We start from the raw sequence: 21111 nt of genomic DNA, 5'->3' as shown, positions 1-21111 counted from the left end.
TTGTTTATATATACTCTTTCTCTGACTTCCTGATGTTAGTCTGTCAAAAAGAAAAAAAAAAAACACAGCAAATAGGTGTGGTCTCATTGCTGGTGAAAAGGCAATTCCTACAGAAACATTAACATATCTCTGAACCTAAATTAGCAAAGTTTTGACCTTTAAGAAGCACCAAGTTATGAATAGGCTACTCTTACCTATTTTCCTCTTATCTAGTCTCCTTGACACGTAAAAAAACCCTTACCTTAACTGTAGAAAACCTGAGCTAATACGTATCTGAAGGACAATACAAAGGTGCATCTGCTTACCTGTCTGTGTGAGGAGGACGGGCGCTGCGAGTGGCGGGAAGACGGGCGTGTTGGCTGCCTTACAGGTGAGGTTGTGAGTCAGGTGGTAGCGTGTGACGGCGGCGATGTGAAGCGTATTGGTGACGTAGGAGCTAATGGGCGTGAGGGTGGTGATGGCGTTGGTGGCGGCGGTGGTGGTGGAGTCGAGGGTAGTGAGCACCCCGCCCTCCTGTCGCTCCTCCACGGTGGAATCCAGTAGCTTCGCCCCCGACCACCAGGTGACGTTGGGAAGTGGTACACCTGCCCAGGTTAACAGTGATATCAAGGTCATTACTGCTCCAAAGACTGCATGGGTTTCGCTTTTGTGTGTTTTGTATTTGGTGTTTTTACTACTACTACTATCACTACTACTACTACTATTACTACTACTACTACTGCTACTACCATGAGAGTTCCTACATAGCACGGGCAATCCTTACCTCCCGTAGCCCTGCAGGAGAGAGTGAGCGGGTGGGCCTCCTGCACCGCCGCTGCCGTGTCCACCAAAGCCCCGCCGTGGCTGTAGATACGCAGCTGCTTCGGGAGTTCTTCAGGAGTAAAAACGTAACATTTAAACTCCCCAGATTTACGGTTATAATGTGTATCTAGTATTTCATCCTTTTTCAAACACATTCCAAGGGTTTTTCTTTGATCAATCATACATTTTTAGTCTCCTGCAATAAAGTACTTCAAATATTGTTGTTAATTTCCGCGCAACATTACTGATACGTGTTAATTACGTCACACTTTCATATACATTGAGAAAAATTATCTATATTAGAATGAAGTACAATTTTTTTTATATATATCATTTACATTCTTTCCTATAAATTCAAGACTTTTGCTCACACCACCTCAACAAATGAAGCTAAAAATACTACTTTGACTCAGCGATCATGTTATACTTCTACTACAATAACGTACTGATTTTCTTTTATAGATATACCTTTTATATTCTTTCACATAATTTTACAGCTTTTGCACACACCACCTCGGTAATCAAAGCTAAAAATATATGAATTCCTCTACTTGCATTAATTTCTATTCATCCTCATCAAACCTAATTCAAGACTTGCACACACCGCCTCAAAAAAAAACTATACTAAAAAATATGAATGCCTGTAGCTACTCGCATTAATTTATATCCCTCATAAGAACCTGAACATTTCGACATCACCTCAAGAATTAAACTGAAAACACTGGGCGCCTGTTACCGTATTTTCTTTATGGTGGGGGGGGTGGGGGGGGCAGCACATTGCAACCATTCCCCCTTTTATTTTCACCCATAAAACCCGAATACAGCTGCACACACACAAAAAAATAACGACAGATAACGACCGCAGCACACGTACTCGCCACCCGTACCTTCTGTTAAAAATAATTCCAGGTGCGAAACAGCGGTGCAAACTTTTCTATTTACAACGCATGCCTCTCCTTGCCGCGGTGGACACTCAGTTGCGGTTTCGCGGTGTCAGGGGAACGAGGGGCTCAAGGGCTTTCACGTTTAGCCTTCTCACGGATGACATTCGCATTTCTACTTTGAGCATTTCTATTTTCAAATCACCCAGGAGCTCTGGAGTTAAGTCAGGCGTGTGGGATCAAAAGGAGGGCGAATTAGGAGGCATGAAAACGTGCGCACGGCAGGCTCATGTTCAAGTTCTGGCAGTGTTACTTGTATTGTATTGAAAAATATAAATGATAAAGGAGTCAGTTGTTTCTTTAGTAATCGATGGAGAGTAAAAGTGTATTGCCTTCCATTCACTACTATTTAGTACATCTTTTCTTAATTACTAAATATTTTGGGGCATTTCTTGTTCTGCTGCCGTCTTCAAACACTCTTCAGGCTTTGTACTGGCTAGAAATTGCAAAATGTACTCCTTTTCATCATTTTCTTTCTCTTAAATGCTTATAGAGATTCCAGATATTGCTTCTAGTGTGAATTATTGCACGTCGCAGTGAAAGGTTAAGAGAACAGCTGGTGAAACGTGAATTAGGAAGTAATTTAAGTGTTCAAAGGTCGAAGTTCAGGTTTTCGTCTGTGTTGCTTCTATATTGATGAATGCAAAGTGGTTTCTTTCTCTGGTAAACTTTCTACTCTAAAGGGAAAAGGTTCAGAAAAAAAAAAAGGAAATGAAAACACAGTAAAACGCCAATTTGAAAGCCATTCAGACTTGCGAGGGTTATAGTTTTGCGAAAGTGTCGTGTTAAAGAGAAAAATTGGTTCCTTGCAAAAATGATTTGAATGACACGGTGTTGCTTTACTAAAAGAAAAAAAAAAAAATAGCGTGAATTATAGACTTCAGTACCTCTGATAGTTTTAACTTAATGTAACGTGATGAAAAATAAATAACTTGGTTTCCTGACAAAATAAAAAAAAAACTAAATAAATAAAATAAATAAATAAATAACTGTCCCCTACGTAGAGTTTAGCGATAAGAGCACGACTGTATTAATTAACAGCTGATGATAAACGGCGAATTAAGAAACCATTAAAACTTGCGAAGGTTTAAGTTTTGTTAGTGTATCGTGTTGGAAAGGGAAGCGAGTTTAGTACTCTTTCCGGTAAAACTTGTAATCGACACTGCTAAAATTACCGTGCAAGAACCGCTTAAAATAAATAAATAAATAAATAAATAAATAAATAAATAAATAAATAAATAGATGATGATGATGATAATAATAATGATAATAATAATAATAATAATAATAATAATAATAATAATAATAATAATTGTAATGAGTGAGTGAGATATACGCTACAAAGCCTTTAATACTGCGTGGTTTCAGATTCTGTCAGAGTATCACCAGTTGCTGCCACGATAACCAGTAAAAGAAGATCTGAACTTATACTGGTGGCTTAACATGAGTGGGAAACTAATGCTTCAAAAAGGCAGGCGGTAATGTACTCTTGATTGACAGAATGAAAAAAAAAAAAAAAAAAAAAAAAAAACTAATAAATTCATGCTTTGATGACGGAGCGGCGAGAAAAAATGAAGTAAAAAAAAAAAAGTGAAATGATGAACGTTCTGCGTCTATTGAAACAGGAAATGACACGCACTTAATTCAAAATTATCATTTCATGTGAGATAGAAAAAAAAAAAAAAGGTTTGCCAAAGAGGATTATAATTAAGAGGCTACAGAGAGAGAGAAAAAAAATAGAAAAAAATATACATAAACACACGCTTTCAGATCTGAATGAAAGCGAAGACAAAAATAAACAATATATATATATATATATATATATATATATATATATATATATATATATATATATATATATATATATATATATATATATATATATATATATATATAAAGCAGAACAAGATGCGCACGTAACCAACCGACAATCACCACCACAAATGAAACTTAAAATAATGCCACAATGAGAATAATGAAAAATCTTGTGTGCGAAGAGAATAAAGAGTCAGGCATCATCATAAAGCAGATAATAATAGGTATAAGAGAACAAAGGGAATGATAAATGAGCTAGAAAAAAGAAAACAACAGAAATTAAACGGCAATTTAAAGGCATTACGCAGTTTCGATATTAGTTAGTTCAAGAGAGAGAGAGAGAGAGAGAGAGAGAGAGAGAGAGAGAGAGACGGGTGGGAAAATAGAATGTACATATATATGGAATGGAAAGGGAAAACGGTCGGTGTGGTAAATAAAATGCTCTCTCTCTCTCTCTCTCTCTCTCTCTCTCTCTCTCTCTCTCTCTCTCTCTCTCTCTCTCTCTCTCTCTCCTGGACAGAAGAGTTATCGGCATGAATGTCTCCCACTTGTTGTTCCGTATGCAACACTCCACTAACCGCTTCATCAAACAAAACAAACACTCCACACACAAATGAAACAAAAAACGTATATGGACAACAGAAAACGAGGTGCAGTACCGAACGAACAGTAGCGAACGTGTAGTGAACGTGTCCATTGGTGTATCACTATAACCACCCCATACTATACTATTAATTACCCTATAACTATCATTTCTATTCTTTTTTTTTCATGATTATGGGTTACTATCACTATCAATGCTATCACCATCACCATCAGGAAGCTATCACCATTCAGCGTCCCTCCCGTGGCATCAATATCACTATGAGCACTGGCAGGACATAAATAACAAGCACTCACGCATACACTATCGACCGGCAGTAAAAGTCACCACCACCAACACCACTATCATCATTACCGCTACCACCACCACCACCACCACCTCTACCACTACCACTGTCACTCCCACTGCCACTACAATTATCACTATCACTACCATTATCACTATTACTACCACCGCCGCCATTACAACACCGCGCGCATAGATACGAAACTACCATCACCACCACCACCACCATTACCATAGAATTGCCCTATCATAAGTTTTCTACAGTTTAATTTCTGCCATACAAACTTTCCACCCACATGAATTAATTCCTCCTCCTCTAAGTTAGGTTAGGTTAGGTTAGGTTAAGTTAGGTTTTGTTAGGTTAAGTTAGGTTTTGTTAGGTTAGGTTAGGTTTGGTTAGGTTAGGTGTGTTTAGGTTTGGTTTGGTTTCGTTTCGTTAGGTTAGGTTAGGTTAGGTTAGGTTTGGTTAGGTTAGGTTAGGTTAGGTTAGGTTAGGTTAGGTTAGGTTAAGTTAAGTTAGATATGGTTTGGTTTGGTTTGGTATGACTAGATTAGATTTAGCTAGGTTAGGTTAGGTTTGGTTAGGTTAGGTTAAGTTAGGTTTGGTTAGGTTATGTTAAGTTAGGTTTGGTTTGGTTTGGTTTGGTATGACTAGGTTAGACTTAGCTAGGTTAGGTTAAGTTAGGTTAGGCAAGGACGAAGGAAATTATTACAGAAGAAATGATTTTGAATGGAACTTTCATGGCGGAATCTTCGTGAGTGGAATTCACTTGAGTGGAATTAATCAGAAGCACCACCAGCATCGCCACTCTCCACCACAATCCACCACAATCCACCACCATCTCAGCACACAGGCGGCAGGAGCAACACTGGCAAGACAAACACATACACACACACACACACACACACACACACACACATGTTCCACCAACACTTCCATCTCATGACATTTAACCAAACACTCTCCGCGGCACACACTCCATTATTCCTCGCCTGCCAACCTGCCAACGCCGCACACTTATATGCCTCAAGGGTTCACGTGTGTGTGTGTATGTGTGTGTGTGTGTGTGTGTGTGTGTGTGTGTGGTTCTAGTGGAGTTCTAGCTCACTACAGTAGTTTTTTTTTTTTTTTTTTTTTTTAGTATTGTACTGTTTGTGATGTCACTTTTAAGGTAATGGATGTGTAATGCTTTGACCAGTAAACTACCTTCCTATCTACCTACTTATCTAATTGACTGATTGGCTGGCTTGTTTACTGACTGTCTGACTGACTGACTGTCTGGCTGACTATCCATCTATCTATCCAAATGCCTATCTATCTAACAGTCTGAGGCTCTATCATGAATCCATTTTAATCTCATTAACCACTTTTCAGCAGCAAATAAGCTTCCTTCCACCTCTCTGTACCCTCACCCGGACCACTTCATGCAGGGAAAAAAGAATCAATAAGTGTGTAGTAACAGCTGCGGCTAACTCACCCACAACGTGCAGCCTGACTCTGGCGTTGTGCGTGGGGGATGCCTGGAAGTCGAGTCTGCACCGGTACTCCCCCTCGTCGCTGAAACCAACCTGCCGCACCATCAGGGAGTAGCTCCACTCTTCCTCCCGGAGGGCAGCGCGCCCCTGGAACACGTCTGAGGCTCGACTGCTGCCGGCCCTCCGCTGCCCCGCGCTGCTCTCCCCCACTCGCTTCCTTTGGTCTGGGCTGCTTTTCCTTGAGTCCATACTACGAGGAACGAAGAAAATACATCGATAGATAAAGATGTTCTATTGGCCACAACACAGCACAAATCATAATTCCAATAACCAGCATCGTGCAACATACAAGTCTGCTCTGCTTTTTCTGAAGTCCATGCTCCGAGGAACAAACAGTATAGATAGAGACAGATGCTTCATTGACCACAACACACAGCACACAGCATAATTCCAATAACGAGTCTTGTCCAACATACTGTATAAGTCTCTCAAGTCTAAACTCAGTAACTCACTAGCTGCTTCTGTATTTCCCCTTCCTACGACTACAATTCCTTCAAGACACTCCTTTAGTTTTGGTTAACCCTGTTGGGTCTTCTTTAGGGACTGGCACCTCTGTGGGCCTTTAACATAAAAAGTCTACTGTATACACTATATAAGTCTACTACACATACATGGAGTGAGATTCATATACACGTATTCGTAAACTTAAATTTTTTTGTACCTTTTTTTCTTACCTGCCCTAATTACTTAAATGGCTCACTTGTAATTTCCAACTTTTAGACAATTATGCATATATACTTCCTCTTAACCTAATTCAAGTTTAAACAACTTCTGCTCACGAGTCAGTAGTTTGTAAATATAACTCCTTTTTTTACGAGATATTATATAAATTAGTGTCGCTGCTGCTGCTGCTGCTGCTGCTCCTGCCTTTTCTACTGCCTGTTTCTGCTGCTGTTACTACTACTACTACTACTACTACTACTGTTACTACTAATACTACTGCTTCTGGTATTACTGACGATTATACTATTCATCCAACACACACACACACACACACACACACACACACACACACACACCTGAACACAGGCGTCTTGGTTCCGTTCTTGTACCAGAGCACCAAGATCACGGGGTCCTCCAGGTCGCCGGCTGTCAGGTTGCAGGGCAGGAGCGCCGTCTGGCCCCGCACGGCGTACACGGCCACCAGGGGCGCTGTGGGGAAGGGGAGAGACAGAGGCTGAGTCAGCAAGCCACGAAAGTTCCCGGCCATCCCTGAAAGGACTCGCGAAACCAGTTAATCCTTTCATCTTAGCGGGAATGAACCGGGATCCCAGACAGTATGGAACCGTAATCTCGCTGTTTCCTTTGTTATGCACCGAATGGTCTCTCAATGAATAAAAAAGGCTTTACATTTATTTATCTCGCGTTCATTATTATGCTAGTAGTTCCCGTTTGGTATATATTTTTTTTCATTTCATTGTAGCTTTGGTAGTTCATAAGTCAAACAATACACGTTATTTTAATCCTGGTCTGTTTCCTTTGTTAAGCACTGAATGGTCTCTCAGTAAATTACAAAGGCTTTACATTTATTCATCTCGCGTTCATAATTATACGAACAGCTCCCATTTGGTATCTTTTATTCACTTCATTGTAGCTTTAGTAAAACTGAATAGCTCATAAGTAAGTCAAGCAATATACATTATTTTTAATCCTGATTTTTCCTCTGTTATAATGCGATGTGTAGTCTTTCAATAAATAAAAAAAAAAAAAACATTACATTCATCTCTCTAACGTTCAGGATTACAGTTCCCATTCCGCATCTTTTTACTGATATTATTGTAGCTTTAACAGAATGCATTAGTTTATAAGTAAAGCAATACACTTTATTTGTACCGCTTTCATAAACTCTCATTCCAGTTTTCATTTCCTTTCTTATGACTTCCACTTGCTTTCCCAACGAGGCGCGTCCCTTCATCTCCTTCCCTCCATCTCCTGGCGACGTGTTTTCCCGTTACTGACGGAGAGAAGGAGCCACGTAAGGAGATGGTGCGGCTCCTGGCTGGCGGAAAGGTGTACTACGGCAGGCAGGTTGTGAGCTCAGAGCCCTAAAGCTTATCTGCCACTCGGTTCCTTTTCAGCGGGCGGGCGGAGGTCGGGCGAGGGGCAGCGCAGGGCAAAGTTCAAAGAGTCGAGAGGGAGACGATACGGAGGGAAATGTAAAAAAAAAATCACTTTTGTAGAACATTTTTGTAACCTGTTTCTCCCCCGCCCGTCTTTTTCTAGTGACATTTTACCAGGAGGCGTTTTTTACATTTCCCTTTCAGGCCTGGTTAGCTTTCAAGGGTGTATGAAAATGAGAGAAAATTTCACGGTTGCATATTAGTGAAGGTACGCAGCGAACGAGCGGCAAACGAACTACAGGAAGATAAACACGGGAGCCAACGAGAACCCGACGGAAGGGAGGAGGCATAAAGCACAGAGAAATAGAGAGAGAGAGAGAGAGAGAGGGGGGGGGGAAGAGAGGAAGAAGCAAAAAAACAAAACCATCATGAGTCTGCTTCGCGTACGTGTCACGGCGACGCTCAGGAAATGGGAACGAAAAAGAATGCTGGAAAAAAGGCCGGCAAAAAATCATTTTAAGTGCGTGGCGCGAGGATCTTTGTTAGCGGAGGGGGATGTGGCGCAGGCAAATGGATGCTGCTGCTGCAAAATTTGGAAATACTTGAAAACCTCGCACTGGAGCCATCACGGGGGGAGGAGGAAGGTGGGGAGATGATGGAGGACTGACAGATATGAATGGGAGGGGTAGAGAGAGAGAGAGAGAGAGAGAGAGAGAGAGAGAGAGAGAGAGAGAGAGAGAGAGAGAGAGAGAGAGAGAGAGAGAGAGAGAGAGAGAGAAGGAGGGAGGGCAAGGATGGACATGTGGTGCAAAGCTTTCTGTGCTGAAGCTTTGCCAGAGAAACAGCTTGGTGGTGATGGAGGGAGACGAACACACCATTTGGACACAGCAGACACCGCAGACCGGCACAGCAGGGACGAATGGAGACAATCAGCTTGCGGAAGGAAGGTTGGACGTGTAATGCTCTAAGATATAAAAATGTAAAACTGAGGGAGATTTGTGTGGGGTAAAATTCTGTTCTCTCTCTCTCTCTCTCTCTCTCTCTCTCTCTCTCTCTCTCTCTCTCTCTCTCTCTCTCTCTCTCTCTCACCCCTTGGCATAATGAAAGGAACGTGTTTACTCTACTCAGAATTGATAATGCGAAATAGAAATCAGCAGTTTATCTTCACCAGTTTAAAATAAATGCCCCTCCGCGCCGCTATCAATACCGTGACAGTGTGCAGCCGTCCGTCAGCGTAATGTGCATGTGGAAATCAAGATAAAATGCCATAACTCGTGCTATTTACTGGACCCCGTGAACATTTGTGATACACGAGCAAACAGTAAAAAAAAAAAAAAAAAAAAAAAAAAGAGGACATTTAAGCTTATCATCGCGCTAAACTTAAACAAATGTGCGTTTTTAAAAAGTGAGCGAAATATGGACAACTCTGGTCCTTTATGCTTATCTACGCTTAGAGGTAATTCACCAGCGTAGGGAGGCATGCGAGAGAAGAGGAGAAGTAAGCAATATATAGAAAAATAAGGCCATTTATGCTTGCCTGCTGTACATTGCATTTCTCATTTTATATGCCCGAGAGAGAGAGAGAGAGAGAGAGAGAGAGAGAGAGAGAGAGAGAGAGAGAGAGAGAGAGAGAGAGAGAGAGAGCAAAAAAAAATGGGAAAATCAGTCTTTGTATACTTATCTACACATTACTGCGTTCACCAGCTGTACATACACTGCAAGCATTTCTCAATCTTCTCCCTCCATAAGCCCAGAAATAAGGAGAAATTCAGGTGATAAAACGCCTAACATTATCTACACTTTACTAGACGTTACTCAGCAGATGTACATTGCAAGCATTCATCATTTTATACCCCCAATCTTCTAACACCATAAACTTTTACCATATACGCACAAAAAATACTAGAAAGACGCATGTGGCAAAATTAAGAACCACTTCCAATCTTCTGCCACCGTAAAATTTGACTATTCACAAAAATACGTAAAAAAAAAGAAAAAGACTTGTAATAAAACCCCAAACAACCTTAACAACACGGTGAATGGCAACGAACCAGACGAGACTGCCGCTGTTCCTTCCCGCGGCCCAGACAGAGTAACGTGTTTAGTTCTGTTCGCGCCGGCAGGACCAGACACATCAAGGGGTAGAAGGGAGTATGTAATGTATACCTAATGAGCGGGAGTCTGGGCCGTCGAAAGCAGGTGTGCGTGGCCTCATTATCCCTGCCGTAAGTTCATAATAAACACACTCGGTAGCGGCAGGAAGTTTAACAATCCAGAGTTAGGTGTTGTTGTGTTCTTCCTGTGCGCCTATTAATATCTATTATTGTACGACGAACGGTGAGATGAAGCGATTCGAATGTGTTTGGTCGGGCGTGGCAGCCAACACGGCAACCAACACTGATTAAGTATAGCGGAATATTTGCAGAGACAGCCAAAACAACTGAGTTACCAATTACTAAGAAAATCAACCGCCGTGGTACAGTGGGACCGCGCGCGCTTTGGGGGTCCAGAGATCCTCAAGCGCACAGGTTCGAATCCTTCACAGTCTCAGGATAACTCTCAGGATAACGACTCCCAAAAGCCAATTCAAAGTCCCGTTAAGAGACACCGTCCTTGCCTGTCCTAACCCTCATGCACTAAGGAACCGGACGTAAAACCGGTAAAGAAACGAAAAAAAAAAAAGTAAGTAATAATAATAAATAAATAATAAATAAATAAATAAATAATCTGAAGTGTTGGTATACAGGAAGTACATACACCAGTAGTTATTCCTCACTCACGCTGGGCGGCTGCGGGGGTTCTCAACGGATTCTCAGTGTCAATACGCCGCGCCTCAACTCAGACCCCCACAGCTGGAAGGACGTGAGGAAGACCTGCCAGGTTTTGTGCTGAGCTTCCTGATGTGGGGCGTGACATTTCTGAATGGGCACGGCGGCAGAGGGAAGCGGGGAAGCAGGAAGTATTAGTAGTAGGAGGAGGAGGGAGAAGAGTAGTAGTAGAAGGAGGAGGAAGAGGAGTACTAGCAGTAGTAGTAGAAGTAGGAGGAGGAGGAGGAGAAAGAGGAAGGAGAGGAGTAGTAGGAGGAGGAAAAGGAGGAAGAGGTGGATGAACTACTAATTTTGCCGCAGTAATACCTCTTTTTTCTTCTTCTTCTTCTTCTTCTTCCGTATGCCATTAAAGCTGAAGAACACGAAGTAAAAAAAAAAAAAAAAGAAGAAGAAAATTCGCAGCAAACTCTTCATTCAGGATATTTTCCGGCAAATTACAGGGAAGGAACAAATTGCTCTCAAGCAGCTGCTCCTTTTTAAACCACATATTCAAAGCAGCGCGCCGGACACGACTCCTCCATCACGCTGCCTGGAGGACACTGCGGGGCTGCCACTGGGCGAGACACAAGCAAGTGCACCAGGCGTTAATTCCCCCCTTGCGGTGCCACATTCACGCACGCTCAAGGAAGTACAGTCATGGTAGGAAGTCAAAGAGCACGCAACATTTACTTCATTGTTTAGGGTTTTCTCTCATTCTAAAGTCCTCTAGTGTGTTAGGACTCGATGGTTCTTCAAGATTCCTGGTAGAGAAGAGGTTTCAGAGTGGAGAAAAATCGTAACTAACCTAATCTAACGTAATCTAACCCAACGTAACATAACTTATTTTAACCTAACCTATCCTAACCTAACCCAACCTAACGAACCTAACCAATACTAACCTAACCTAACGTAACATAACCTAACCTAATCTAACCTACCCTTAACTAACTTAACCTAACCTACCCTAACCTAACTTACCCTAACCTACCCTCACCTAACCTAACCTAACCTACCCTAACCTAACCTAACCTACCCTAACCTAACTTAACCTAACCTAACGTACCCTAACCTAACTTAACCTAACCTACCCTCATCTAATTTAATCTACCCTAAACACAGCGGGAGAACGCAACACGATACCTGACTTCTGATCATAAGCAAACCAGGCAACAGTTGACAGGAGGTGGGAAGTGGAGGCCTTGCTGGCTCTGCGTCTATGTATCTACGAGGCTGCTTCTGGACCAAACACTTTTCCACGCGTGTAGCTTCAATTAGTAATTCTCTTTGTCGGCTTACGTGTCTCCCAGCTTGTCGGAAAGTGGTGAAGCTCGACCTTGTTTGCTACTACAAGTCATGCTCTTAAATGTTCTATGCTCTCATTGGGACCACATTCAAAGAGCACAGTGGTGATTACTTGGGTTCTCACAAGTGTTTTTTTTTTTTTTCTCACTGGTGACGTAATCTTTGTCAAACTGTCACAGGAATTATGAAAACGCCATTGAAGGTATTAATAACATCCACTAAAGCTTATTAAATTTAGTCGTGATAGGACGTTGAAATATTTTAACAGTGTTTATAATCTCTCTCTCTCTCTCTCTCTCTCTCTCTCTCTCTCTCTCTCTCTCTCTCTCTCTCTCTCTCTCTCTCTCTCTCTCTCTCTCTCTCTCTCTTCAGGTAAGTATAGCTCTCCATTGATGTTTATTTAGTATTTCTGAAAACATTTTATTTACGTGTGTGTGTGTGTGTGTGTGTGTGTGTGTGTGTGTGTGTGTGTGTGTGTGTGTGTGTGTGTGTGTGTGTGTGTGTGTGTGTGTGCGTGCGTGCGTGCGCGTGTGTGTGCGCGCGCGCGCGCTTTAAGCTGACACCAGTCGACATTTATGAAATTTTAATGAACACGGAAGGAAGTGGATGCAAATGAAGTGGAAAGGATAAAGAAAATATTATAATGAATATAGCATGATAACCCCACCCTCTCTCTCTCTCTCTCTCTCTCTCTCTCTCTCTCTCTCTCTCTCTCTCTCTCTCTCTCTCTCTCTCTCTCTCTCTCTCTCAGAATCAAGCATACTTTGCGCACTATTACGATATCAACTAAATTTCTAAACATAGATAAATAGAAAAACAACAAAAAAGTGGTTTTATTTAAGACCAATGAGGAAATTACGAAAATAAATACAAAATAACAGCGAGCACATGAGTCTTTCTGTCAACGAGTAAGCATTAATTACTTGACAACTCTAATCTCTCTCTCTCTCTCTCTCTCTCTCTCTCTCTCTCTCTCTCTCTCTCTCTGCTGGCCCAAAAATTATATAAACTACAACTCTCTTCAAGTTTAATGGCCAGAAAAGAGAGAAATGAATGGGGGGAATTTAACACCAAAAGGATCAACTTAGGGAGTAAAAAGCGCATTTTCTAAACTTTTATCTTTTTTGTACTGCACGTTACCAAATAGTTGTATCTGTGTGTCTGTCTGTCTGTCTGTCCGTGGGTGTAATTTGGTTCACTTTAACACTCGTTTTTTCATGTCCTTTTGTTCATTTAGTTAGCCAGTTTGTTTATCTGTCTGTATATTTCCTGTCTGGCTGCCTATCTTTCTGTCCATTTATTGTATCTGCCTGTCTGTTTGTCTGCCTGTCTGTGTGTAATTTGGTTAATTTATTTTGTTTATTTAGTGAGCCAGTTTGTTTATCTGTATAATTCCTGTTTGTCTGTCTATCTGTCTGTCTATTTATCAAGTAAGTCTTTTATTTTGTTTCTCTTTAAAAAGTGTGTGTTTTCCTCTCTATTTCTGCATGTCTTTTCCTGTCTATGTCTGTTTGTCCAGTGAGTCGTTTATCTGCATGTGTTTTTTATTTAACTGTGTGTGTTTTCCTGCCTATTTGTTCAGGTCTATTCTTGTCTGAGTGTCTGTCTGTCTATCTGTTTGTATTAGATCCTCTGTTTATCTTGGAAATTCTCTGGGATTCTGTGCTTGTCTGTGTATGTAAGCGTGTCTCTCTCTCTCTCTCTCTCTCTCTCTCTCTCTCTCTCTCTCTCTCTCTCTCTCTCTCTCTCTCTCTCTCTCTCTCAACACACACAAAACAAGCAAGGTAAGCGAAAAGATCTATGTACACTGCTGCTTTACGGCTCCAATTAGCTGTGTTTTGATAATTAAGAGATGAATCGCACCATGCAGTGACGTCACGGATGTTTGACCAATGGCGAGCCCGGTGTCCCCGTCAGTAATGTGATCATTATCCGGCAGCCAATCAGCAGCTTAGCTTTCCAGAGCCAGACAAGCGTCATGATGCAATCCCTGTGTGTGTGTGTGTGTGTGTGTGTGTGTGTGTGTGTGTGTGTGTGTGTTTCCATGTACATACTGAATCGTGATGTGCTATTTTGAGCTGGGTGAGAAAAAAAAGGAAGTGAAGAAAGACAAGAATGAAAGACAAATGGACATGGGTAAGCTTAAAGACAGATACACACAAACAGATAGACAGACAGAAGGGATTGTAAGATACACAGACAGACAGACATAAATGAACAACAAACAGACATGGATAAGCTTAAAGACGTATACATAGACAGACGGACAGATGGGATTGAGAGAAAGGCTAAAAAACAGACAAGAGATAAAGAGAGAGAGAGACAAGGAGACTGGGATCACAATATAAGCTTGTCTGACATAAAATAAATTGATACGACGATTACAGACAGAAAAACAGACACGCAGCCACACAGATAGACGGAAAGACAGACAAAAAAGAATAACAGACGCCAACACTAATGGAATGACAGAAAAAAAAAAAAAACAGTTATAGACACAAAAAAGAAAGGAATACGATAAATAGACAGGGAGACTTATAGAGAGAATAAGCTATAAGAAACAAGACTGCATCAGAGTATATTATTAATTAAAAATAACTAGCAAAGGGAATTACTTAACCAGGGACGATTGGACGGACACACACACACACATACACACACACACACACACACACACACACTGCAACCAAGTCTTTCACGTGCCAGTAAACAAAGACGAGGAAAATAAAGCACAGTAGCGGAATGCATTAATGTCAGAAGCTTTTTTTTTTTTTCAACAAACAAATCACTGGAAAGAAAAAAAATATTGATACATCATTAGAGTCGTAATGAACGTGAGATTAATGCATTCGATAGAGGAAATTAAATAGATGGTTTCCTTTTTTTCTATTGTTTTAGTTAATGTGACTGTGTGTGTGTGTGTGTGTGTGTGTGTGTGTGTGTGTGTGTGTGTGTGTGTGTGTGTGTGTGTGTGTGTGTGTGTGTGTGTGTGTGTGTGTGTGTGTGTGTGTGTTTGTTTATGTCAGGATAAGACACTGCAAACTTAATCACTAAGAATAATCACGCATTTTTGTTTTTAATTCACAACACAATTAGTCATGCGTCGTGTTCAGAGCGAGAGCCATTGATTAATGATAGGAAAGTTGCTGGCAGAGAGAGAGAGAGAGAGAGAGAGAGAGAGAGAGAGAGAGAGAGAGAGAGAGAGAGAGAGAGAGAGAGTCCCTTCATTCGCCCTTACACAACCCTCTCGTTCATAACAATAGCGCTAATTATCACAACACAAACCGTATCCTTCTGTATGCGCTGCCCAATTACCGCCTCCCTCCACGTGGCCTTTCACTCTTGCACCGTCGCCACGAAATGAATCGCCCGACGTCCCCAGCAGAAGTATTATCTGTAAAACTATGCAGAGATTCAATACTGCATTTCTTAAAACGATGATATGCATGTTAAATTTTTCACAATTGACTCTGGAACTAAATTTATCTCTGTTCTCGAAGTCTTCCTTATATTTTATTTATTGGTTTATTTTTTAATCGTTGACTTTCCGTTATTTTTTTTCTCTTCCTTGCTTTTTTTCTTTTTCTTTTTTCTCTTCGTGATCTCTGTTCTCGAAATCTTCCTCATATTCTATCTATTTATTTATTTATTTGTTTTTGAATCAGTAACTTTGCGATCTTTTTTTTTCTTTCTTTCTTTCTTTCCTTGCTTATCCTTTTTTTTTTCCTTCGTCAGCCTCCTTCACGCATGAAAAAACGGGGAATTTATTCTTTACTTCTTTTATGTATTGGAGAGAGCGACCGAGGGGGGAAAAAAAGGGAAAAGAAAAAAACACCAGTCACAAATGCCGTTCCCGGAAAAGAATCAGGGACAGAGGAACCGAAAGAAGGGCCATTTATTTTTTATTTACTTTTTATTTTTTCTTGAGGCGTTTTGATATTCCTCTTTTGAAACAGTTCAGAACGTCGGCAGGGAAAATACAGAAACAGGAAGAGGGTCCCATTGTTTACCAGTGAAAGGGATGAGAAGGAATGAAGGAGCTGGTTCACTTGCATTAGTGAGGTGGAGAGCACAGGAATGCGAGTAAGTTGAAAGTCTTGTGCAGCATGGCCTCGGGAAGGGAAGCCATGTAATTATCAAATTGGGAAGAGCAGTAACCATAGCAGAAACGGCAGAGGATACAGTACTAATAAATGCTACACTGAGGCGGTGAGTGGAAGATTAATGAGGGTCTGTTAGAGGGGAAGGATAATCAGTGAGACGAAAATCTTTTGACTCCACCCTGTTTAGGAAGGAGTTTGACCTCTCTGTATGTGGAAGCAGTACTCCACACAGGTAAGGTCCCTGTATAGAGAAAATAATTGGGAGCACGATAATTGGCGGAAGCAATACAGAACACCTAACTTCATGGAAACTGTTTTAGCAAGAGAGATGTGAAGTTTACAGTTGAAATTTTCAGTGGACAGTCCAAATGTGTTCTGATTACCTTATTTTTATTTCTAGTTTCCTTTTTATGATGGAAATTTGATTAATGATTATATATACGTCCTCTACGTTACAACAGAAATGTAATTAATAACTATATATGGTTATTAGTTTATTGTACATTCTCAAATTAATAAATATCAGGAGGGGTGGAATCTCAGCTAACCAAGAGATGAAGGAAGGGGAAAGAATTGTATTGATGAACGTAACGTGAGGAGTGTGCGTCAGGGGAAAAATATCTATTATGTCTGGTACTGTAAATTGTAACTTTCGCATACAGGGGATTCAGAACCTTGCATAATCACACACACACACACACACACACACACACACACACACACACACACACACACACACACACACACACACTGCTGCTAGGTGATGGTAAATATATCAAAGCAATGTAATGAAAGAAAAGAAAAAAAAATATGTAGGATTTTTATTCAGCACTTCCCACACAAGGAAGAAAAAAAAAAGGGAACTTGAATACACACACACACATACACACACCACACACACACACACACACACACACACACACACACACACACACACACACACACACACACACAGCCGTTTAAGTCCAGTCTATCATGTTACGCCCCCACCATTTCGAGATAAGAAAGTTTGCTCAAATATCTCTCTCTCTCTCTCTCTCTCTCTCTCTCTCTCTCTCTCATCTCTCTCCTCTCTCTCTCTCTCTCTCTCTCTCTCTCTCTCTCTCTCTCCATTCAGTTATATGCAAGTGCTCATCCAATTCGAGGTATTAAAAGCCAAACTCTCCATTGTATTCGTATTGAACTTCGCTGTAATTGAGTTCAGTTGTATATTTCTCTGCGGATATGAAGTGAGAATATTTGCTTTACTATTGCTTCTCCGTATTTCATTCATAACGCGTGTACTGAAAATGAACACCTCTCGATTAAATTCTTCCCTTGATTATTTCCTCCAACACTGATTTGCTTTTATTTGTCAATGGGAACTTATAAAAATCAATCATTATACCTTTTCCTCCTTATTTCCTTATTTACTACTACATCACCTTGCATAAACGCACATACTACACGCATTACCACTTATACACACAACAACAACTACTACTACCACTACAATTCCTCCACTAACACCTTTAACTTACTTTATCGCACCTACAACACTAACACCCGCCACCACACAGCCACATTTCCACTTACACCCACACCATCACCACCCTCCTAGCTGAGTCTTCCCCGCCACTCTTCCTGAGACATTTTCCACTAAGCTATATTAACTCTCACTTTCCACTCAGGCTCCTCTCAGGCCCCTCTTAGCACACGCCTCGTTCACTAGACAAGATTCAGCTTCAAGTACCGCTGCGCTAAGCTTGGGAGCGTTAGGAAAAGGGGTAAAGGTAGGAGAAGGTAGCAGGTAGTGCTGTCAGTCTTCCTCTTATTAGTGTTAGTGTTATCAATATTATATAAAGGGATGGTTTGGAAGTGAAGCTGACGATAGTGAATGGTAGCAAGTATGGGGGTGAAGTTAGAGGTTATAGAGAGAAATTAAGGGAAATTTGAAATACACGTGATTTTAAGGGAAAGGTGTAATATTAATGATGCGTTGAAAATAAAAAACAAAGATAAGCTAAAAAAAATATATGAGGAATTGTAAGGAAAAGATTAAATATTGAGAGAGAGAGAGAGAGATGAGAGAGAGAGAGAGAGAGAGAGAGAGAGAGAGAGAGATGAGAGAGAGAGAGAGAGAGAGAATTTTCATCAACAGAGCGCACAGGGAATAAATGAGTGTTAAGTTACTGCCGTGAATGAAAAAGTTATGGCTGTTTTTCCTCGTTGTGTCTGTCCGGCTGTCTGATTTATCGGCTACTATTTATTCTTTAATTTTTATTGAACTGTCTGCTTTTTGAATCCATGTGTGTGTGTGTGTGTGTGTGTGTGTGTGTGTGGTGTGTGTGTGTGTGTGTGTGTGTGTGTGTGTGTGTGTGAGTGTGTGTGTGTGTGTTTGGTGTTATCCTCTTTCCCGTTTCTTCACTATTATCTACACTATTTCTCTCTCTCTCTCTCTCTCTCTCTCTCTCTCTCTCTCTCTCTCTCTCTCTGCAGTGTATCCTTATCTATCTTTCTTATGTTCTCTTCTCTCATGTTTCTCCACGCTCCTCACGCTCCATGTAGCTTTATTGACATCTATTTACTGTTTCACATCTTCTATCTTCTGTACCTTTTTTTCTCCAGTTTCTCTCTCTTTATCTATATATTCTCCTATCTCCGCCAATTTTCTCCTATATATCTTCATTTTATATCTGACAGTTTTGTATCTTCCATCTGTCTCCTTTTATATTCTCTTCTGTGTCTTTATTTATATGTGGTATTTTTTTTCTTTTATAAATTTTTTTTCCAGTTTCTCTCTCTTTATCTATATATTCTCCTATCTCCGCCAATTTTCTCCTATATATCTTCATTTTATATCTGACAGTTTTGTATATTCCATCTGTCTCCTTTTATATTCTCTTCTGTGTTTTATTTATATGTGGTATTTTTTTTTCTTTTATAATCTTTTCCTGTTATTTTTATTCTTTTTATTTTTGTGGTTCTATTCTTACTGGTGATTATTATTTATTTATATTTTTATTTATTAACACTTGGCTATCTTTGTCTGTATCTTACCGTTTTCAGGATTTTTTTTCTATCTTATCTTTAGTTTCATCTTGTTATTTCTATCTTAAATTTGTGAGTAAGATTTTATGACTAATTTCATTTCGCACTCTATTTCTATAAAGTTTTCTGTAAAGTTTGCTATCTTATTTTGTCCTATCATCAATTTATACACAAAATTTACACACATTTATTTCATCTCCTCCATAAATTCTTTATCCTATCTTGTCCTTCTATCTTCAATTTATACATGAAATCCAAAACACTTATTTTATCACTTCTATAAAACTTACCATTCTCTCTCCTCTCCTTCCCTTCCCTCCTACTGCGCCTCCTTCAGCAGCCCCCAGGAGGTCCCATTACCCTTGCTTCTGTGTGGAGGAGCATTTACCCTGAAGACTGCCTTAGCTTCCCTCCCTTTGCTTCCTTCCTTCCCTCCTACCCTCCATCCTTTCTAATCTCTCTCGTTCCTCATCTTCTCCTCGGTTCCAGATCGTTATGCTAATTCGATGCATATTCTAATCACTGTGTGTACCAAGTAACGTGGTTCAGAATAGGTTCGTTTGGTCTGTTTTATTCTCTGTTTCTTTTGTATATTTGAGTGAGGTTATCATAATGGTGTGTGTGTGTGTGTGTGTGTGTGTGTGTGTGTGTGTTTTCTATTTTTTGTTGGGTGATGTAATCGTTTCGTGTCTGCGTGTTTTGTTGCGTGCGCGTGTATGTGCGTGTGTGTGTGTGTGGGGTTGGGCAAGGGGCGGAGTAATGGTTGGGGGGAAGAAGGGGGGGTTGTGTTTCTGTGATTCATTGTGTTATGTTTTGTGTGTATGTGTGTATGTGTGTGTGTGTGTGTGTGTGTGTAATGCAGCGAACTGAGTCTTAATAAACTGTTTACACACACACACACACACACACACACACACACGATCAATTCCCTTTATAGAAACAAGGACTGAAATCACACACACACACACACACACACACACACACACACACACCACATCATTCCTTCACCACAACCACATCATCACCACCACCCACAAGAATCCATCACCATCACCATCACCATCACCACAAGCATCAGCGCAAATAGCCTTCTGCTGCAGCTCATCACAACTCCCATCACCACCTTGCCATCACTCTACGTAAGGTGTGCCGAAGCCTCATAACACCCTCACACCTGCGATTTACCTAAAGGGAGCGAAGCAAGTCTAAAGTTCAAGGTCTCATTTGCAAGATAACTGTCAATAACCCTGCTGGTCATCCTTTACTGCCTTAATGACCAAATTTTCGCTTGTCATTTAGTCGTAACTTATAAAGGCAATTAGCATGACTCCTAGGCATATGAAATTACCCACTGACTAGTTTAAATCCCATCACTGCTCTCTCTCTCTCTCTCTCTCTCTCTCTCTCTCTCTCTCTCTCTCTCTCTCTCTCTCTCTCTCTCTTTCAGACACACACACACACACACACACACTGTTGCCATCACTCACGACATTTTCCGATAAGCGCCTCGTGTTGGCTGGTATTGGAGGAGGAGGAGGAGGAAGAGGAGGAAGAGGAGGAGGAGGAAGGGAGGAGTAAGACGGAGAAGCGGGGGAGGACGCCGGATGAGGATTAGAGGACAGGAGGAGGAGGAGGAGAAGGAGGAGGAGGAGGAGCCGGGTTGGGTTGGGAAGAAAAGAAAGAGTAAGAGGAAGCGAAACTGGAAGTGGAGTGGAGGCAAGGTGGAGGTTTGAGAGGTTGTGGGATGACCTCTGGCATTCCCGTCACTCCCATTCCCACTAACACCCCCCTCTCTCTCTCTCTCTCTCTCTCTCTCTCTCTCTCTCT

At 41.0% G+C, this 21111-nt stretch overlaps 1 protein-coding gene across 3 annotated transcripts in view; it reads right to left on the bottom strand.

Annotated features, from left to right (window-relative positions):
• Positions 1–21111, bottom strand: part of LOC135113685 (hemicentin-2-like) — a 125431-nt gene that overhangs the window by 25878 nt on the left and 78442 nt on the right. For all 3 annotated transcript variants that reach the window (XM_064029159.1, XM_064029157.1, XM_064029158.1), the window contains 4 exons: positions 7002–7134; positions 5925–6172; positions 764–871; positions 306–584 (listed from right to left, as the gene is read on the bottom strand). In XM_064029159.1, the coding sequence (XP_063885229.1) occupies positions 306–584; positions 764–871; positions 5925–6172; positions 7002–7134 (768 nt within the window). The remainder of the gene's footprint in view (positions 1–305; positions 585–763; positions 872–5924; positions 6173–7001; positions 7135–21111) is intronic.

Source organism: Scylla paramamosain, chromosome 26 (genome assembly GCF_035594125.1).
Source record: "Scylla paramamosain isolate STU-SP2022 chromosome 26, ASM3559412v1, whole genome shotgun sequence".
In the NCBI taxonomy this organism is placed as follows: Eukaryota; Metazoa; Arthropoda; class Malacostraca; order Decapoda; family Portunidae; genus Scylla; species Scylla paramamosain.
This window is presented reverse-complemented; position numbering and strand designations above follow the sequence as displayed.